The sequence below is a fragment of the Carya illinoinensis genome, chromosome 2 (assembly GCF_018687715.1).
Source record: "Carya illinoinensis cultivar Pawnee chromosome 2, C.illinoinensisPawnee_v1, whole genome shotgun sequence".
In the NCBI taxonomy this organism is placed as follows: domain Eukaryota; kingdom Viridiplantae; phylum Streptophyta; class Magnoliopsida; order Fagales; family Juglandaceae; genus Carya; species Carya illinoinensis.
In genome coordinates, this window is record NC_056753.1 from 5455265 (window position 1) to 5470158 (window position 14894).

The window sequence follows — 14894 nt, forward strand, 5'->3', positions numbered from 1 at the left end:
TCTGTGTAACCAGTTTTCAACTTTTCTGCATCCCCAGATACCTTCGCTATAAAATTCCCATCACTTACAGCATAAGATACCACATAGGGCTGTAAGGGAAAGCAGTCCAATGCAACAAAGGTATCAGGTACAGCCACTATAAGATACCGAAGCATCTCCACCAGCGCAGAGGTTGTATATGCCTTTCGAGAATTGTCAACTAGATCTGATCCACCAGGAGAAGGCTCACGAATGAAACGGATAGCTACTCCAGCAAGACTATGTACATACGTTTGAGATAGAACAACAGTTTCTAAAACGCCATATATAATTGGCAACAGAAACTGCAAAATCTCACGCAAATCTTTTTCCTGAACACCACAAATACGTAAATCAAAACTAAAGAGAATAAAAAACTAGCTGACTTATAAAAGAAACAAACATGTTTTATTATCCTCTTTAAGAAAATATTAGTGCGCTTTATCTGAGAATTATTACAAATTCAAAGGAATAATTTTCTTACAATTAATTGAAGATTTTATTGAAAATTACTCAAAAGCCATATGAAGTATACAGCAAGAATAATTACTTATAAAAAAAAGAAAAGTATACAGCAAGAATACCTAAGAAAGCCCATTAAAATATATAGAGGATGTCCAAAGGAACAAAGTTTTGAAAAGAATTGTTTTAAGCTCTTTATTGTGCGCTCAAGATCCTGAAAATTTCTATCTTTCATTTCTCTACAAACATACCACACCAGAAAGATAGGAACCATACAATTTGTGGGCTACCATATAACAATGACATGATAAAAATATTACCTGTAGCTGATTCAGAACCCAATCAATTATAAGAGAAGGAAGAAGTAGCCCTTCCGCATTGTGCCATTGCAATAGACGTGCCATGTACCACCATTTAAAATGCAGGGAAGGTTCCTCACCATCAAGGGCTGCTGATGCTGGATCCCCCCTATGCTGTAATGACCCAGCGTAAGGCACTTGTGGCGATCGATCTCTGCTATGAGTAGAATGAGAATTATTTCTTGAGAAAAAATCATCAAGGAGATATTGCATATAATCAATAACATCTTTTGTCCAGAGCTCAGTGCGGGATAGCTGAGTTTTGTCAGGAGCTCCCAAAGAGATATTTGCAGAACCAGGCCTGACCTGTAAAATACAACCATAATCTGCTACCTTCCAATATTAAAAATAGCCACAAACATTTGGGTACGGTGACACAAGAGTACAAGTGTTTGAGCATCCATACCTGATTAAGATAAGTGACTTTGATAAGCCAAGTTGCTCTCAGTAATGGAACATTATTCCTAATTAGAATTTCAAACAGAGATTTCCTCCTAAATCCATGAGGAACGTCATCGGCCAAAGAACGTAGTTGTTTGTGTGGTTGTGACAGGCCCTGCAATAATTTTTATATTTTTATTTCATTGAGAAGTAAAAGAAATATTCATATAAAAATTTTCAACAGAGTTTTTCATTTTTAAATGACAGGATAGAGGAAAGGATTTATTAAGTCAAAAAACCTACAAATTCACATTTTTTGTCAATAAAAAATCTAAACACATTCACGCATGCCCAATAGAGCAATAAATTGACACTTTATCACAGGCAGTGATTTCAATATATATATATATATATATTTTGATCAGTAAATAAGAATTTTATTAAAGAAAGGCAAAGCCAAGTACATGGGACATATAAAAGAGCAACACCTAGGCATGGGTGTCTAAAGATAAAAGGAAATCATGTACGTTCATGCCATTAAGTCAATTACAATAGTGATTTCACTAATACTTTTATTTAAGTTTGAATATCTATCACTTTCAAGAAAAAACAGTAGAACAATGTCTAATCCCAATAATCAAGCTAGGAGATTATGCATCTAGGCTTTACTACAGCCACCCATTGTCTCAATGGCCCATATACAGATCTTATCTCACCTTTCTCATAACAACCAACAGGTCATATAATAAGTTATATTTTCCTTACAACATAAAAATTTTCTTAACCATAGTTTGATTAGAAGCACACTTCTCTACAGTATTTTTGTTTCGTAGTAATGTGACGGAGAGTAACATAGAGACTATTATGAATCACCATAAGACCTAAAAGTGGCAAGTGCATTATGGTCCCTTCACTACTTGCCTAAGAGCATTTCTAACACGACTTATTTTTCATAAATTTCAAGCTTAATGATGGAGTTGAAGGGATGCAATTTACTTAGTTTTGTAATACAAAGTTTCCATTCTAAGGGGATGTTTGGAAGTAGTTTACGGTTGCATTTGGGTAGTCTCAGATATTTTGTGAATAGTAGTAAAAAAGTAATGATAAATTATTGAATAGTAGTGAATAATAGTAAAAGGTAGGTAAAAATTAATGATAAAATAATGAATAGCAGTGGAATGTTCTCACTACGCAAGCGGAGCCTTCATCCCATCTCATCTTGTAACATACGAACCTAGAATTTAGGTTAATTCAGTTAGAAATTATTTAGTTATGTTATGATTATATTTATTCTTTTTATTTATTACTTATTTATTAAATTATCTCTATGGTAAGATTTTAAGTAATTAGACTGCTACAACACGTTTTCTAGAAAGATTAGTAACGTCTAGTGCCTCGTATAGGTCATGAGCTACGACGTGAGATTTCGGAAGCAGCACTAAGAGGTAAATAGTATGATCATATAAATGTACGCGTAATGTAAATATTATAATTGGGTATGATAATATGATATGGTTTTGATGGTTATCTACATTGCGTTAAGAGCCAAGTCAAGGTTAAATCGCTTTCACGAACTTCTATGAATTATGATGATTTACATGAAAGTAAGCCTATATATATGTTATGCTTTTATGGATTGTTGATTGATGGATTGAATGTTACTAAAATCACATGGAAGTCATGATATGATCATATAATAATTTAAGATATGTATTCTATGAATTAAAATAGCCAAGTCATGCATGCTTCATTCATGTAGTACTTAGACCATATATGCCATGTATTGTTCATGCAATAACTTAAGTCAAGCATGCCATGTAATAAATAGCCAGATCATGTATGACATGTTCATTAGTTCTCAGATCATGCATGCCATGAAATGTCATAAAATGATTAAATCATGTTAGGCCATGTCATGCTATACTATACCATGTACAAGAATATATCATGTTATGCCATGCTAGAAAAGTCTAAGAAGTCCAAGAAAATTATCATGCATCAAGAAAGATAAACATTTTAAGGTAACACGGACCCAAGCGTGTTTACCACAGTTATGCTAAGACGGTACCACGTACTCAAGCGTGGTTACCACAAGTTAAATGAAACACGGACTCAAGCGTGTTTCACTCCATGTCATGCAAGTTAAGTGAACATGGACCCAAGCATGTTTCACTTCATGTCAAGCAAGATAAGTGAAACACGGACCCAAGCGTGTTTCACTCCATGTCAAGCAAGATAAGTGAAACACGGACCCAAGCGTGTTTCACTCCACGTCAAGCACTATAAGTGAAACACGGACCCGAGCATGTTTCACTCCACGTCAAGCAGGATAAGTGAAACACGGACCCGAGCGTGTTTCACTCCATGTCAAGCAGGATAAGTGAAACACGGACCCAAGTGTGTTTCACTCCACGTCAAGCAGGATAAGTGAAATACGGATTCAAGTGTATTTCACTTCATGTTATGCAAGTTAAGTGAAACACGGACTCAAGCGTGTTTCACTACATGACAAGTTATGTGGTGCCATGGACTCAAACGTGGTTCACCATGAAATAAGTACAATTCAAGATAAACAAGTTACTCATGCATTCACGCTTCATGTTTGCCATGATTATGAATGTTTCCGCTCATGTTAATCCATGAATGTTATATGACAGTTATGATAAGGCTTTAAAAACCAAATTTATGCTAAGCTAGATAGTATTTTACGGTATGATGTATTATTTACTGAGTATTCGACTCATTTTTGTTGTTTGTCTTTTTGTTTTCTTCTATGTTGATTGCCACAAATGGTGATTATGATGATGCAGAGCTGGATGACCAGGAGTAGATTTAGTATAAGGACTTAGAGATGAATAAGTGTCATTTACACAAGGATTAAGTTTTTTTTTTTTTCAATAAATGAGGTATTTCAGAGTAATGAGTCTCTTTACCGGGAATTTTATCATGTTTGTTAGTAACGTCTCTATCCTACGGGAACGGGGTGTTACACATCTCATCTCATTTCCTTCCCAAACATCACTCAAATACAAACACTTTCAAACTAATCATTTTTTTGATACGTAAGAAGTAAGTTTTATTGATATGAATGAAATAGGCATAGTCCATATACACAGAAAGTATACAAAAGAACACCTAAATACATTCTATATTAGGGACAAAAATTCATGAGCATTCTTTCCATCAAGTACAATGGTTGAGAACCAAAGCATTAAAATGCGCTTCCTATCTTCAAAGCACCGCTCATTTCCTACCGACCACGTACACCACATGATAATCATCTTCCACACTACCGCCACTTGAGGACAACCTTGAATTTCCTTCCAACAGGCCAATAAATCCACTACCCTCAATGGCATCACTCAAGCGACATCAACTCTTCTAAAGATCTCATTCACAGCCCCCCCTTGTCACCTCACAGTGCAATAATAAGTGGTCCACAAATTCTCCATGCTTTTAACACAAATAGCACCAATCCCATCACAATGAGTCCCCTCTTCCTCAAGTTGTCCATGGTCAAAATCTTCCCAAGGGTGGCAATCCATACGAAGAAAGCTACCTTAGTGGGCACATGAGACCTCCAAACTTTTTCAAACTAATCATTACAGTTTTCCCAAACTTTCATTCAACTTTTTAAATTCCCAAAATAGTAATATTAAAAAAATATATTCTAACAATATTTTAACTTTATAATATTTTTTATTTAACATTTTTCTCTCTCCTTTCCCAAAACCCCATAAAACATTAACAGAAACTATCTTACAACAATTCACAAAATTCTCATCTCATCTCACTCCCCAAGCATCCTCTAAGAATATTGTAAGTATAATAACAGCCTATCAAAGTTTTTTTTTATTGGCATCGGGCGTCCAAGAACAGCGTCCCAACTATCCCAGGGGTGCACAAGCCCTCAACAAGGAGTTTTCCGCATGTGCACCTCGGGTAATTCAAGGGGAAAATCCCCCAGTTTGATGATCCCTAGAGATTTTTTGCACCCAAGGAGATTTGAACTTTAGACCTAGGAGAAGTATGCCCCCAAGCCCAAGGCCTTTACCACTTGTGCCGACCCCTAGGGGTAATAAAGCCTATCAAAGTACCTTGAGATAAAACATGAATAAAACACAAGTAATATTGCAACACGTTGTTACACGACTTGTAACCCTTGAGAAGTCCACTGGAACCCAAATAAGCTTATACAATAGTAAATAGGACAATGTAGGCATATCAACTAACCCATGTTGAACCATAGCCCCTCCCTTGGTTAGTTATCGAAATTGGAAGGAAAAACTCAATATTCCAATATATCAAAAATGATTACATTCCCCTCTATATATATATAGATGATAATACTCATCTATTTTAGGGATATTTACAACTTACTTAGGAAAGAATCAAAACTACCTAAAACAGAAAGCTATAAAAATGGAAACTCATATCTACGGATTTGGTAACAGACTACCAAATCCCCTAAAATCTTGGGATAAGAAAGCATGATCTGTTAGCTGTAGATCTCCTGAATCTTAGCACCTAACATTGCTGACAGATCATCAAATTAAATCTCCTAAAATCATGGGATAAGAAAACTGCTGACAGATCATCAAATTAAATCTCCTAAAATCATGGGATAAGAAAACATGATCTGTTAGCTGTAGATCTCCTCAATCTTAGCCCCTAACATTGCTGACAGATCATCAAATTAAATCTCCCTATAATTCTACACTCCCCCTCAAGCTGGGTGGTAAATATTTATTAACCCCAGCTTGGAACTCAGATCATCAAACACCTTTCTTGGTAGAGCCTTGGTAAGAATGTCAGCTGTTTGAAGGCATGTAGGCACGTACAACATCTTGATTATTCCTTCCTCTATCTTCTCCTTTATGAAATGTCGATCAATTTCCACATGTTTTGTTCTATCATGATGTACTGGATTTTTGGCAATGCTAATTGCTGACTAATTATCACAGAACATTTTCATAGGTTCTTCATCTGAAATCTTTAATTCCTTTAGCACCCTTCTTAACCATATTCCCTCACAAATGTCGTGTGCCATTGCCCGGAATTCAGCTTCTGCACTGCTCCTTGACACCACTGATTGCTTCTTACTTCTCCATGTGACCAAATTACCCCACACATATGTGCAGTACCCTGAAGTTGATCTTCGGTCTTGTACTGATCCTGCCCAATCTACATCGCTGAACACTTCAATATCTTTTCTTTGGTTCTTCTCAAAAAATAATCCTTTACCTGGTGTTAGTTTCAGGTATCTCAGGATTCTATACACAGCCTCCATGTGTTCTTCATTTGGATTATTCATGAATTGACTTACCATGCTGACAGAAAAACCAATATCTGGTCATGTGTGAGATAGGTATATTAGTTTACCCACTAATCTTTGATATCTCCCTTTATCCACGGGTGCACAATTTTCCTTAGTGCCTAGTTTGGTTGTTGGATCCGTAGGAGTATCTACTGGCTTACACCCAAGCATTCTAGTCTCTTTTAAGAGATCTAGGACATATTTTCTTTGTGAGACAGAGATTCCCTTTCTTGACCTTGCAATCTCCATGCCTAGGAAGTATTTGAGATTCCCAAGGTCCTTGATCTCAAATTCTGCAGCTAGAAAACTTTTGATGGTGCTGATTTCCTCTTCATAATCTCCTGTTAGAATTATGTCGTCCACATATACAATGAGGACAGCAAGCTTTCCTGCAAGAGAGTGTTTAACAAATAGAGTATGGTCAGTCTGACATTGAGAGTAGCCATATTTCTTAACTACCTTTGTGAATCTTTCAAACCAAGCTCTTGGAGATTGCTTGAGCCCATATAGAGATCTCCTAAGTTTACAAACTTTGTTGCGTGTAGTTTGTGTCTCAAATCCTGGAGGAATTTCCATGTAAACTTCTTCAGCTAGGTCCCCATTTAGGAAGGCATTCTTGACATCTAGTTGGTGGAGAGGCCAATCAAGGTTTGCAGCCAAAGATAGTAGAACCCGAACTGTGTTTAACTTGGCTACAGGGGCAAATGTCTCCTCATAGTCGATTCCATATGATTGGGTGAATCCCTTTGCAACCAGCCGTGCCTTGAATCGATTAACACTCCCATCTTCATTATATTTGACTGTGAAGATCCATTTGCAGCCTACTGGGCGTTTTCCAGCTGGTAATTCTGAAATTTCCCAAGTTCCATTTTTTTCAAGTGCATGAATTTCTTCATACACTGTTGATTTCCACTCAGGTGAGCTGAGAGCTTCTTGTATATTATTAGGAACCTGGATGCTGTCAAGGTTGGCAACAAATGCTTTGAACTTCGGTGACAGTCCTTCATATGACACAAATGTGTATATAGGGTGTTTTGTGCATGATCTTACACCTTTTCTCACAGCAATAGGAAAGTCACTATCATCATTAGTTTCGGGATCATCATTAGTTTCACTTGATCTAGGACTTGGGTCAGACTCTTGAGTTTGCTCAAGAGATGCTTCTTGTTCCATCTCCTTTTGGTTCTTTCTCCTCCTTGAGTAGGTAATCAACTCATCATTCTTTGTTGATTGAATAGTGTCCAGATTTTGGGGTGGATTATTGGTTTGATCTTGAGGAGGAGATTCTAGGAAGTAAGGAGATTCAAGGAAGAGATTTTGAGGAGGAATGGATTCATGATATAGTGATGGGCAGGTTTGGTCAGAATTAGGAGAGAAATGAGGTGATTCTTCAATATCCCAAAGCTGGTATTCCTGGATAAAATTAGTCTCCCCCTGAATATCAGATTTGGGGAAATAAGGTTGTTGCTCAAAGAATGTGACATCCATGGAGTGATAGAACTGTTTAGTGACCGGTGAGTAGCACTTATATCCTTTTTGAGTTGGAGAGTACCCAAGGAAAATACATTTAAGAGCTCTAGGATCAAGTTTGTCCCTGTGTTGTTGATGGACATGGACAAAAGTTGAGCACCCGAAAACTTTGAATGGGATGGTGGAGATGAGACGAGTATTGGGAAAGAACTCAAGAAGAATTTGACAGGGAGTCTGGAAGTTCAGAATACGAGATGGCATCCTATTTATGAGATATGCAGCAGTGAGGATGGTTTCACCCCAGAAAAATTTTGGTACATGGGTAGAGAACATTAAGGAGCGAGCAACATCAAGAAGATGCCGGTTTTTTCTTTCGGCAATACCATTTTGCTGGGGAGTGTTGACACAGGAACTTTGGTGAACTATACCATGACTCAAGAGATAATCATTAAGAATGGAGTTGAAATACTCTTTGGCATTGTCAGTTTTCAGAATTTGGATTTTTGCTTGGAATTGTGTTTGGATCATGGTGTTGAAGGTTTTGAAAATCTGGTCTGTCTCTGATTTTTCTTTCATGGGGAATAACCATGTGAGTCTAGTGTGATCATCAATAAATGAAATGAACCAGCGAGAACCAATAACATTTTTGATCCTAGAAGGACCCCATACATCACTATGAATCATGGAAAAAGGTTGAGATGCTTTGTAGGATTGGTTAGGATAAGAATTACGAATATGTTTAGAAAATTGGCAAACCTCACATTGAAACTTATTTGGATTTTTATTATGGAATAATGAAGGAAACAACTTCTCAAGATACAAGAAATTTGGATGACCTAACCTATAGTGCCACAACATAATTGCACTATCATTAGTAGACTGACTTACAGACAAAGAAATAGGACTACTGGACACTGAACAAGCAGATTGGTAAGTTGTTCCTTGAGGAGGATCATTAACCTCTAGAAGATAGAGCCCCGAACACATCTTAGCACTGCCAATCATCTTCCCCGAGTCCAAGACCTGAAATTCACACAGATTGGAGCCAAATTTAGTAACACAATTGAGATCCCGAGTGAGTTTACTAATGGACAATAAATTGCAATTTAATTTTGGCACAAGGAGAACTGAATCAAGAGTGATGTTCTTGGAAAGTCTAACAGAACCTGTACCAGCCACCTTTGAGAGTGAACCATCAGCTGTTCTCATAGTTAAATTTTTATAGCATGGATTGTAAGTGGAAAAAAGCTTCTCATCTCCAGTCATATGATCAGATGCTCCTGAGTCTATAATCCATGGACTTAGCTTCTCCTTTTTAACATTTAGAGCACTCAAAAAATTACCTTTTTGTGCCAAGGAACCAGTACCAACCACAGTGGGGGCAGGTGCAGGCAAGGATTGGCTGAACAATTTCTGTAAGACTTCCATCTGTTCCTTGCTGAAGGGAGTGGGTTCGGGTGATGGTTTTTCATCCATGGAGACGAGGTTGCCTCGTCCTTCTTTGTCATAGGCAAACCGGGAAGACTTCCAATCTGCAGGTTTGCCATGAATCTTCCAGCACGTGTCCTTGGTGTGACCAGGACGTCGGCAATGATCACACCATGGTCGCCCTTTCTTTGGTCTGTGATCATTGTTGTTGGATGGATTTCCTCTAACTGTAAGGGCTGAGCTCTCAGGATTTGTCACAGAATCTTGAGAGCCCATCATGATCTTCTTTCGACTTTCCTCTCTCCGAACTTCTGAAAATGCTTCCCGGATATTTAGTAGTGGTTTGGATCCTAAGATTCTTCCTCGTACTTCATCGAGATTCTTATTTAATCCAATCAGAAATTTGTATATTCTTTTCCGTTCAATAATCTATCTATACCTGATTCCATCATCCGGACAGCTCCAATTGTGCTCCTCGAACAAGTCCAGCTGCTGCCAATAGCGAATGAGTGTGTTGAAGTACTGAGTCACCGTTAACTCTCCTTGGCGGAAGTCATGGAGAACACTCTCCACCTCGAACAACTCCGACGTATTCTCATTGTTAGAATATGTTTCCTTGGCAGCGTCCCAAATCTCCTTTGCTGTTCCATAGAGAAGAAAATTTTCTCCAATGTCATTTGTCATAGAATTAATGAGCCATGACATGACCATATTATTTTCAGCATTCCAGACTTTGAACTTTTCATCCGTCTTGTTCGGTTTGACAGCAACTCCATTGAGATAATCGTCTTTGCCCTTTCCGCATATGAACATCATTACGGAATGGGACCATTGAAGATAGTTGTTCCCATTCAGTTTGTGTCCTGTAATAGGCATGAGGTTACTATCTTCACTACTGTTGCTGGAAGCCATTGCTTCCTGATTGGAGGTGATTTGGGAAACGGTAGTAGTTGAATCACGTTTCCTGTATTTGGTCATATGAGGGAATTAGGGTTCAGAGAATGCTCTGATACCATATCGAAATTGGAAGGAAAAACTCAATATTCCAATATATCAAAAATAATTACATTCCCCTCTATATATATATAGATGATAATACTCATCTATTTTAGGGATATTTACAACTTACTTAGGAAAGAATCAAAACTACCTAAAACAGAAAGCTATAAAAATGGAAACTCATATCTACGGATTTGGTAACAGACTACCAAATCCCTTAAAATCCTGGGATAAGAAAGCATGATCTGTTAGCTGTAGATCTCCTCAATCTTAGCACCTAACATTGCTAACAGATCATCAAATTAAATCTCCTAAAATCATGGGATAAGAAAACATGATCTGTTAGCTGTAGATCTCCTCAATCTTAGCCCCTAACATTGCTGACAGATCATCAAATTAAATCTCCCTATAATTCTACATTAGTTAACTAAAAAAAATTGTAAGTAAAATAAAACTTTTATAAATCTAATGAATATGCGTAGCCCAAGTACACAGCAAAAGAAAAAATTGATGGAATAAAAATCTAGTACACATCTCCCAGTTGATGTGAATAAACATACATAATCCTCAAAAATAAAAAAGACAAATTTTATCAAATATGAAAGTGCAGGCAAGTTGTTTTTCTTTATAAGTAAAGTGCAAGCAAGTTGTTGAGAGAGAATAGATGACTACCTCAATCCATTTCTTCCGAAAGTCTTCACCGCTTGCTCTTTGTTCAGGAAAGATGCCAGGTTTAGTTAACTGTGAACCAGAAAGAGGCACATCATAAACCTGACCAGGCTGCAGAGGAAGAACATCATATTAACTTAAATTTCATTACAAGATTTCAAAATCTGAAGAACCTCACCAAGTGAGATATCACACTAAAAATGCACATTCGTTTGGAAGCATGCAAGTAGGAAAACGGGCTAAAACATATTGTTTCCTGAAAGCCAATAATAGTTGAGAAACTCAGTTCATCACCTTCCGCTTTTGAGCACGAGATTCATTGATGGCCCTGAGACATTTTCTGATAGCCTGAAAATAAAAGTCAGCAGTCACAAATCATGGAGTCTTCCAATCACTTCCATGAGCAACGAATCAAATATAGAGAAAGTGGTGAAAAAATAGCAATAATTTGTAGCATCTAGTAAGAAAAAAGAGACTGATCATAGCCTCGCTAAGTTATTCACCTCTTTGCACTTGACAGTCACAGGCTTAGAAAAAGCTTGAACCTGAGTCAATGAGATCTCTCTAGCTTCCTACCATACTCAGCAAGCAAGACGAATTCAGATAATAACCATCAAGGAAGAATACAAAAAATTGAGATTTTCAATAATAAGACTTATGCAAGGCGATATATATCTTTATAGATATATAACATCAAGGAACATACTCCTTCAACACTAAGAACACGTTTGAATGCTGAGATGATCTCAGATTATCTGAGTTAATTTATGAATAGTAGTGCTTTGTGAGTTCTATTGAGATGTGTTTGAATGTAAATAGGTTGAAATATGTATTTGAATGTATGAAATAGGTTGAGATGGGTTTAACTTTTTGTGAGAAGTTGAAAAAGTAGTGAATTCCTTCCATGATTGGTTTGAGATGGATTGAGGTGATTTTTTTTTTTTTATAAGGTGGGGTTTGGATAGTGAGATGAGATAAGATTGTTTTATATTAAAGTTGAAAGTTGAATAAAATATTCTTAGAATATTATTTTTTTAATATTATTATTATTTTAGAATTTGAAAAAGTTGAATTAATTATTATATTTTATGTGGAAGATGGATCCCATTTGTATTCTTTGGTGTATTTGGAGCAAACGAAACAATTGACATTTTGAGGATCATAAACTTCGTGGAAGAGTTTAGGAGTTTTTTCTTGAAGATTTTATTTATGTGGGTCATTGCTTTAGATTGAAATGGTCTCAGCTTCCATGATTTCCTTAACAATTTCTAGTTCTTAAATCGGTTTATTCACATGTATACCTCCAGTGTACGTAGCTTATGCCTGTCTTTATATCAATAAAATTTCTTCTTACTTATCCAAAAAATAAAATTATGTGCAAATTTGTGAAAATTATAATGATAAGATGAGATGAAATGGGTTGAGATGGTTTTGGCATCCAAACTGAGCCTAAATGATTTTATTGATGATGATAGGCATAGCCAAAGTACACAAGATGGTACACGAGAGATAAGACCTATCTAGTCGCAGTAATGGAAACAAAAATGTCGTGACTATTCCTTTATGATCTTGACATCCATACATAGCATAAGGGTACATTTGGTTTGCAGGATGAGTATTCTTATTCCTTTAGGAATGGCAATCGCCATGCTATTATTTGATGACAACACATAAGGGTCTCATTTGAATTGACGCAAAATTCCCAAAACAACCAAGTCCCACAATTTTTTCCTTACAAACCATTATTTTTATTTTTTAAACCTAAAAGACATTTTAAAAAATGGCCATGGGGTTGATCCTGTATGGACACGCTGGAGGTTGCACACGCGCCACCCCTAGAACTCATTCAAGGCTGGCCACCCAAGGAATATAATTTTTTTTTTTTGAATAAAATGTTGAAAAAAAAGGGCATCTTTGAAAATTTACTACTCCAATGCCCCATGAGTACCCATTCCTCTCATTATTTAGAGCAATATTGGTCGTTGTTTTTTTCTTTTCTTTTCTTTTTTGTGAAGAATGGTCATTCTTATGGAATAGGTATTTTAGACAAAACAAAGGAATATATCAAGTCAATTCCAACACCCTATTTCGTGAACCAAACACACCCTAAGCATATGCTTATTCTGTATCATTTCAAAACTTGTCCATACTGAACTGTAATGAAATATTTTTCCAACTCAGAGAGAGAGAGAGAGAGAGAGATCATAAGTTCAATATAGCAAAAATTGGTAAAATATGCCAGTCTAAAGGTTAGAGTTTGACACCTAAATCAAAATTCCATAAATGAACCAAGACCTTTTGAGCCATCTATTAGCAAACAAGCTTTTTACCTCCCAATAAAACAGTCCAATGTAATATCTCTACAAATTATAGGACACAAAAAATGAAGTATGTACAGCTAGAGAAGCATGCAGGATCCCCAGTTTCAAGGCTTGATTCTTGATTGCAACAAACTTAAGCCATGTTTGGAGGACAAACTTAAGCCATGTTTGGAGGAAAAAAAGTTGGGAAGTTTTTTATTGAGATGAACAAATGATTCAAGATGATGTTTCATGGGTTTGTTGTGAAAATTGTGTCCCATTAAAAATGACTTTGGATAAATAAATTAGTGAGAAATGTTTTTGTAGAATTTTTTTGTTATTATTCTAAGAGTTTCTTCTAAAAAATAAAAAAAATGTTAAAAACTTTTATTTACAGGCTACCATCGTTTCAGGCCCAAATCTGGGCCACCCTCAGAAGTGCCCATCGTCAGCCAGAAACAGGCCACCCAAGGGGTGAACAACAAGGGCCACCCACTGGGTGGCTGGTGGTGACCACCACCAGGCCACCAATCCATGAATTTTTAGTTTCTTTTCAATTTTATATTTAAGTTTGAGTTTTTAATTGAACAGAAAAAAAGTTCGAAGCAGTAAAAATGATTGTGATGGAGATAGTTTTGTACATTCTATTTTTGGGAGTGAAACATCTTAAAGGATAAAAACATCTCAGAATGAGACATTTTTCGGTGTACCCAAACATGGGCTTGGTGGGACGACCCGCTTTTGAGTGTATTTTCGCTGAAATGGTTGTTTTTATTTTAATTAATATATTAGTTTATTATTTTAATTTACATGCATTTTAAAATTGGTTTTTAATTTACTTGATGTTGTGTTTTATTTCTTTTAGTTGTTTTGTGGTTTTTAATCTCTTTTCGGCGGTTTGTTTTGTTTTCCCGGAGTGAGGATTGGACCTCATTTCTTTTCACATCTTTTTCCTTTTTCCTTTTTCTCTTTCCTTTTTCTTCTTCTTTCTTTTTTTTCTTTTTTCTTTTTCTTCTCCTGCTTTTCTTCCCGTGCGTCGACCCCTCCCCCCCCGTGCGTTTTTCTCTCATTTATCCATCCCGTCGCTGCCCCTTTGACCGGCCGGTTCTCCGCCGTCCGACCACCGTTTGATGCACCGTCACCACCATTCTCTTCCCCTTCCACCATAGATCATCCTCACCAATTTTCAGAGCCATTGGACCAGCCGTTAGCTTTCGAGAGCCGCCGGAAGTCGCTGCACCTGCTCTGTTTTTGCCCCTGTCGCCGGAATCTTCTTCAGCCCAGACCGCCGCCGTCCGGCCACCGTTTGGCTCGCCGCCGGTCTCGTTCGAACCCCCTCCCTCCGGCGCACCTTCCCACCAAATATCTCCCCCATCCGGCCGGCCGTTTGGCCGGAAAAACCCTTTGAAGCCACACGGTTTTTCACCGATTCCGGCGCCATCGCACCACCTCCGGCCACCATCTCTTCACAGCTTCTTCCCCTACCTCTTG

The 14894-nt window shown here is 37.2% G+C and overlaps 1 protein-coding gene across 1 annotated transcript in view; it reads right to left on the reverse strand.

Annotated features, from left to right (window-relative positions):
- The window catches only part of LOC122298770 (mediator of RNA polymerase II transcription subunit 12-like), a 38919-nt gene that overhangs the window by 10557 nt on the left and 13468 nt on the right, over window positions 1-14894 (reverse strand). The window contains 6 exon segments of the mRNA XM_043108632.1: window positions 2-350; window positions 801-1145; window positions 1246-1395; window positions 11107-11214; window positions 11398-11451; window positions 11607-11675. Of these exon segments, the coding sequence (XP_042964566.1) occupies window positions 2-350; window positions 801-1145; window positions 1246-1395; window positions 11107-11214; window positions 11398-11451; window positions 11607-11675 (1075 nt within the window).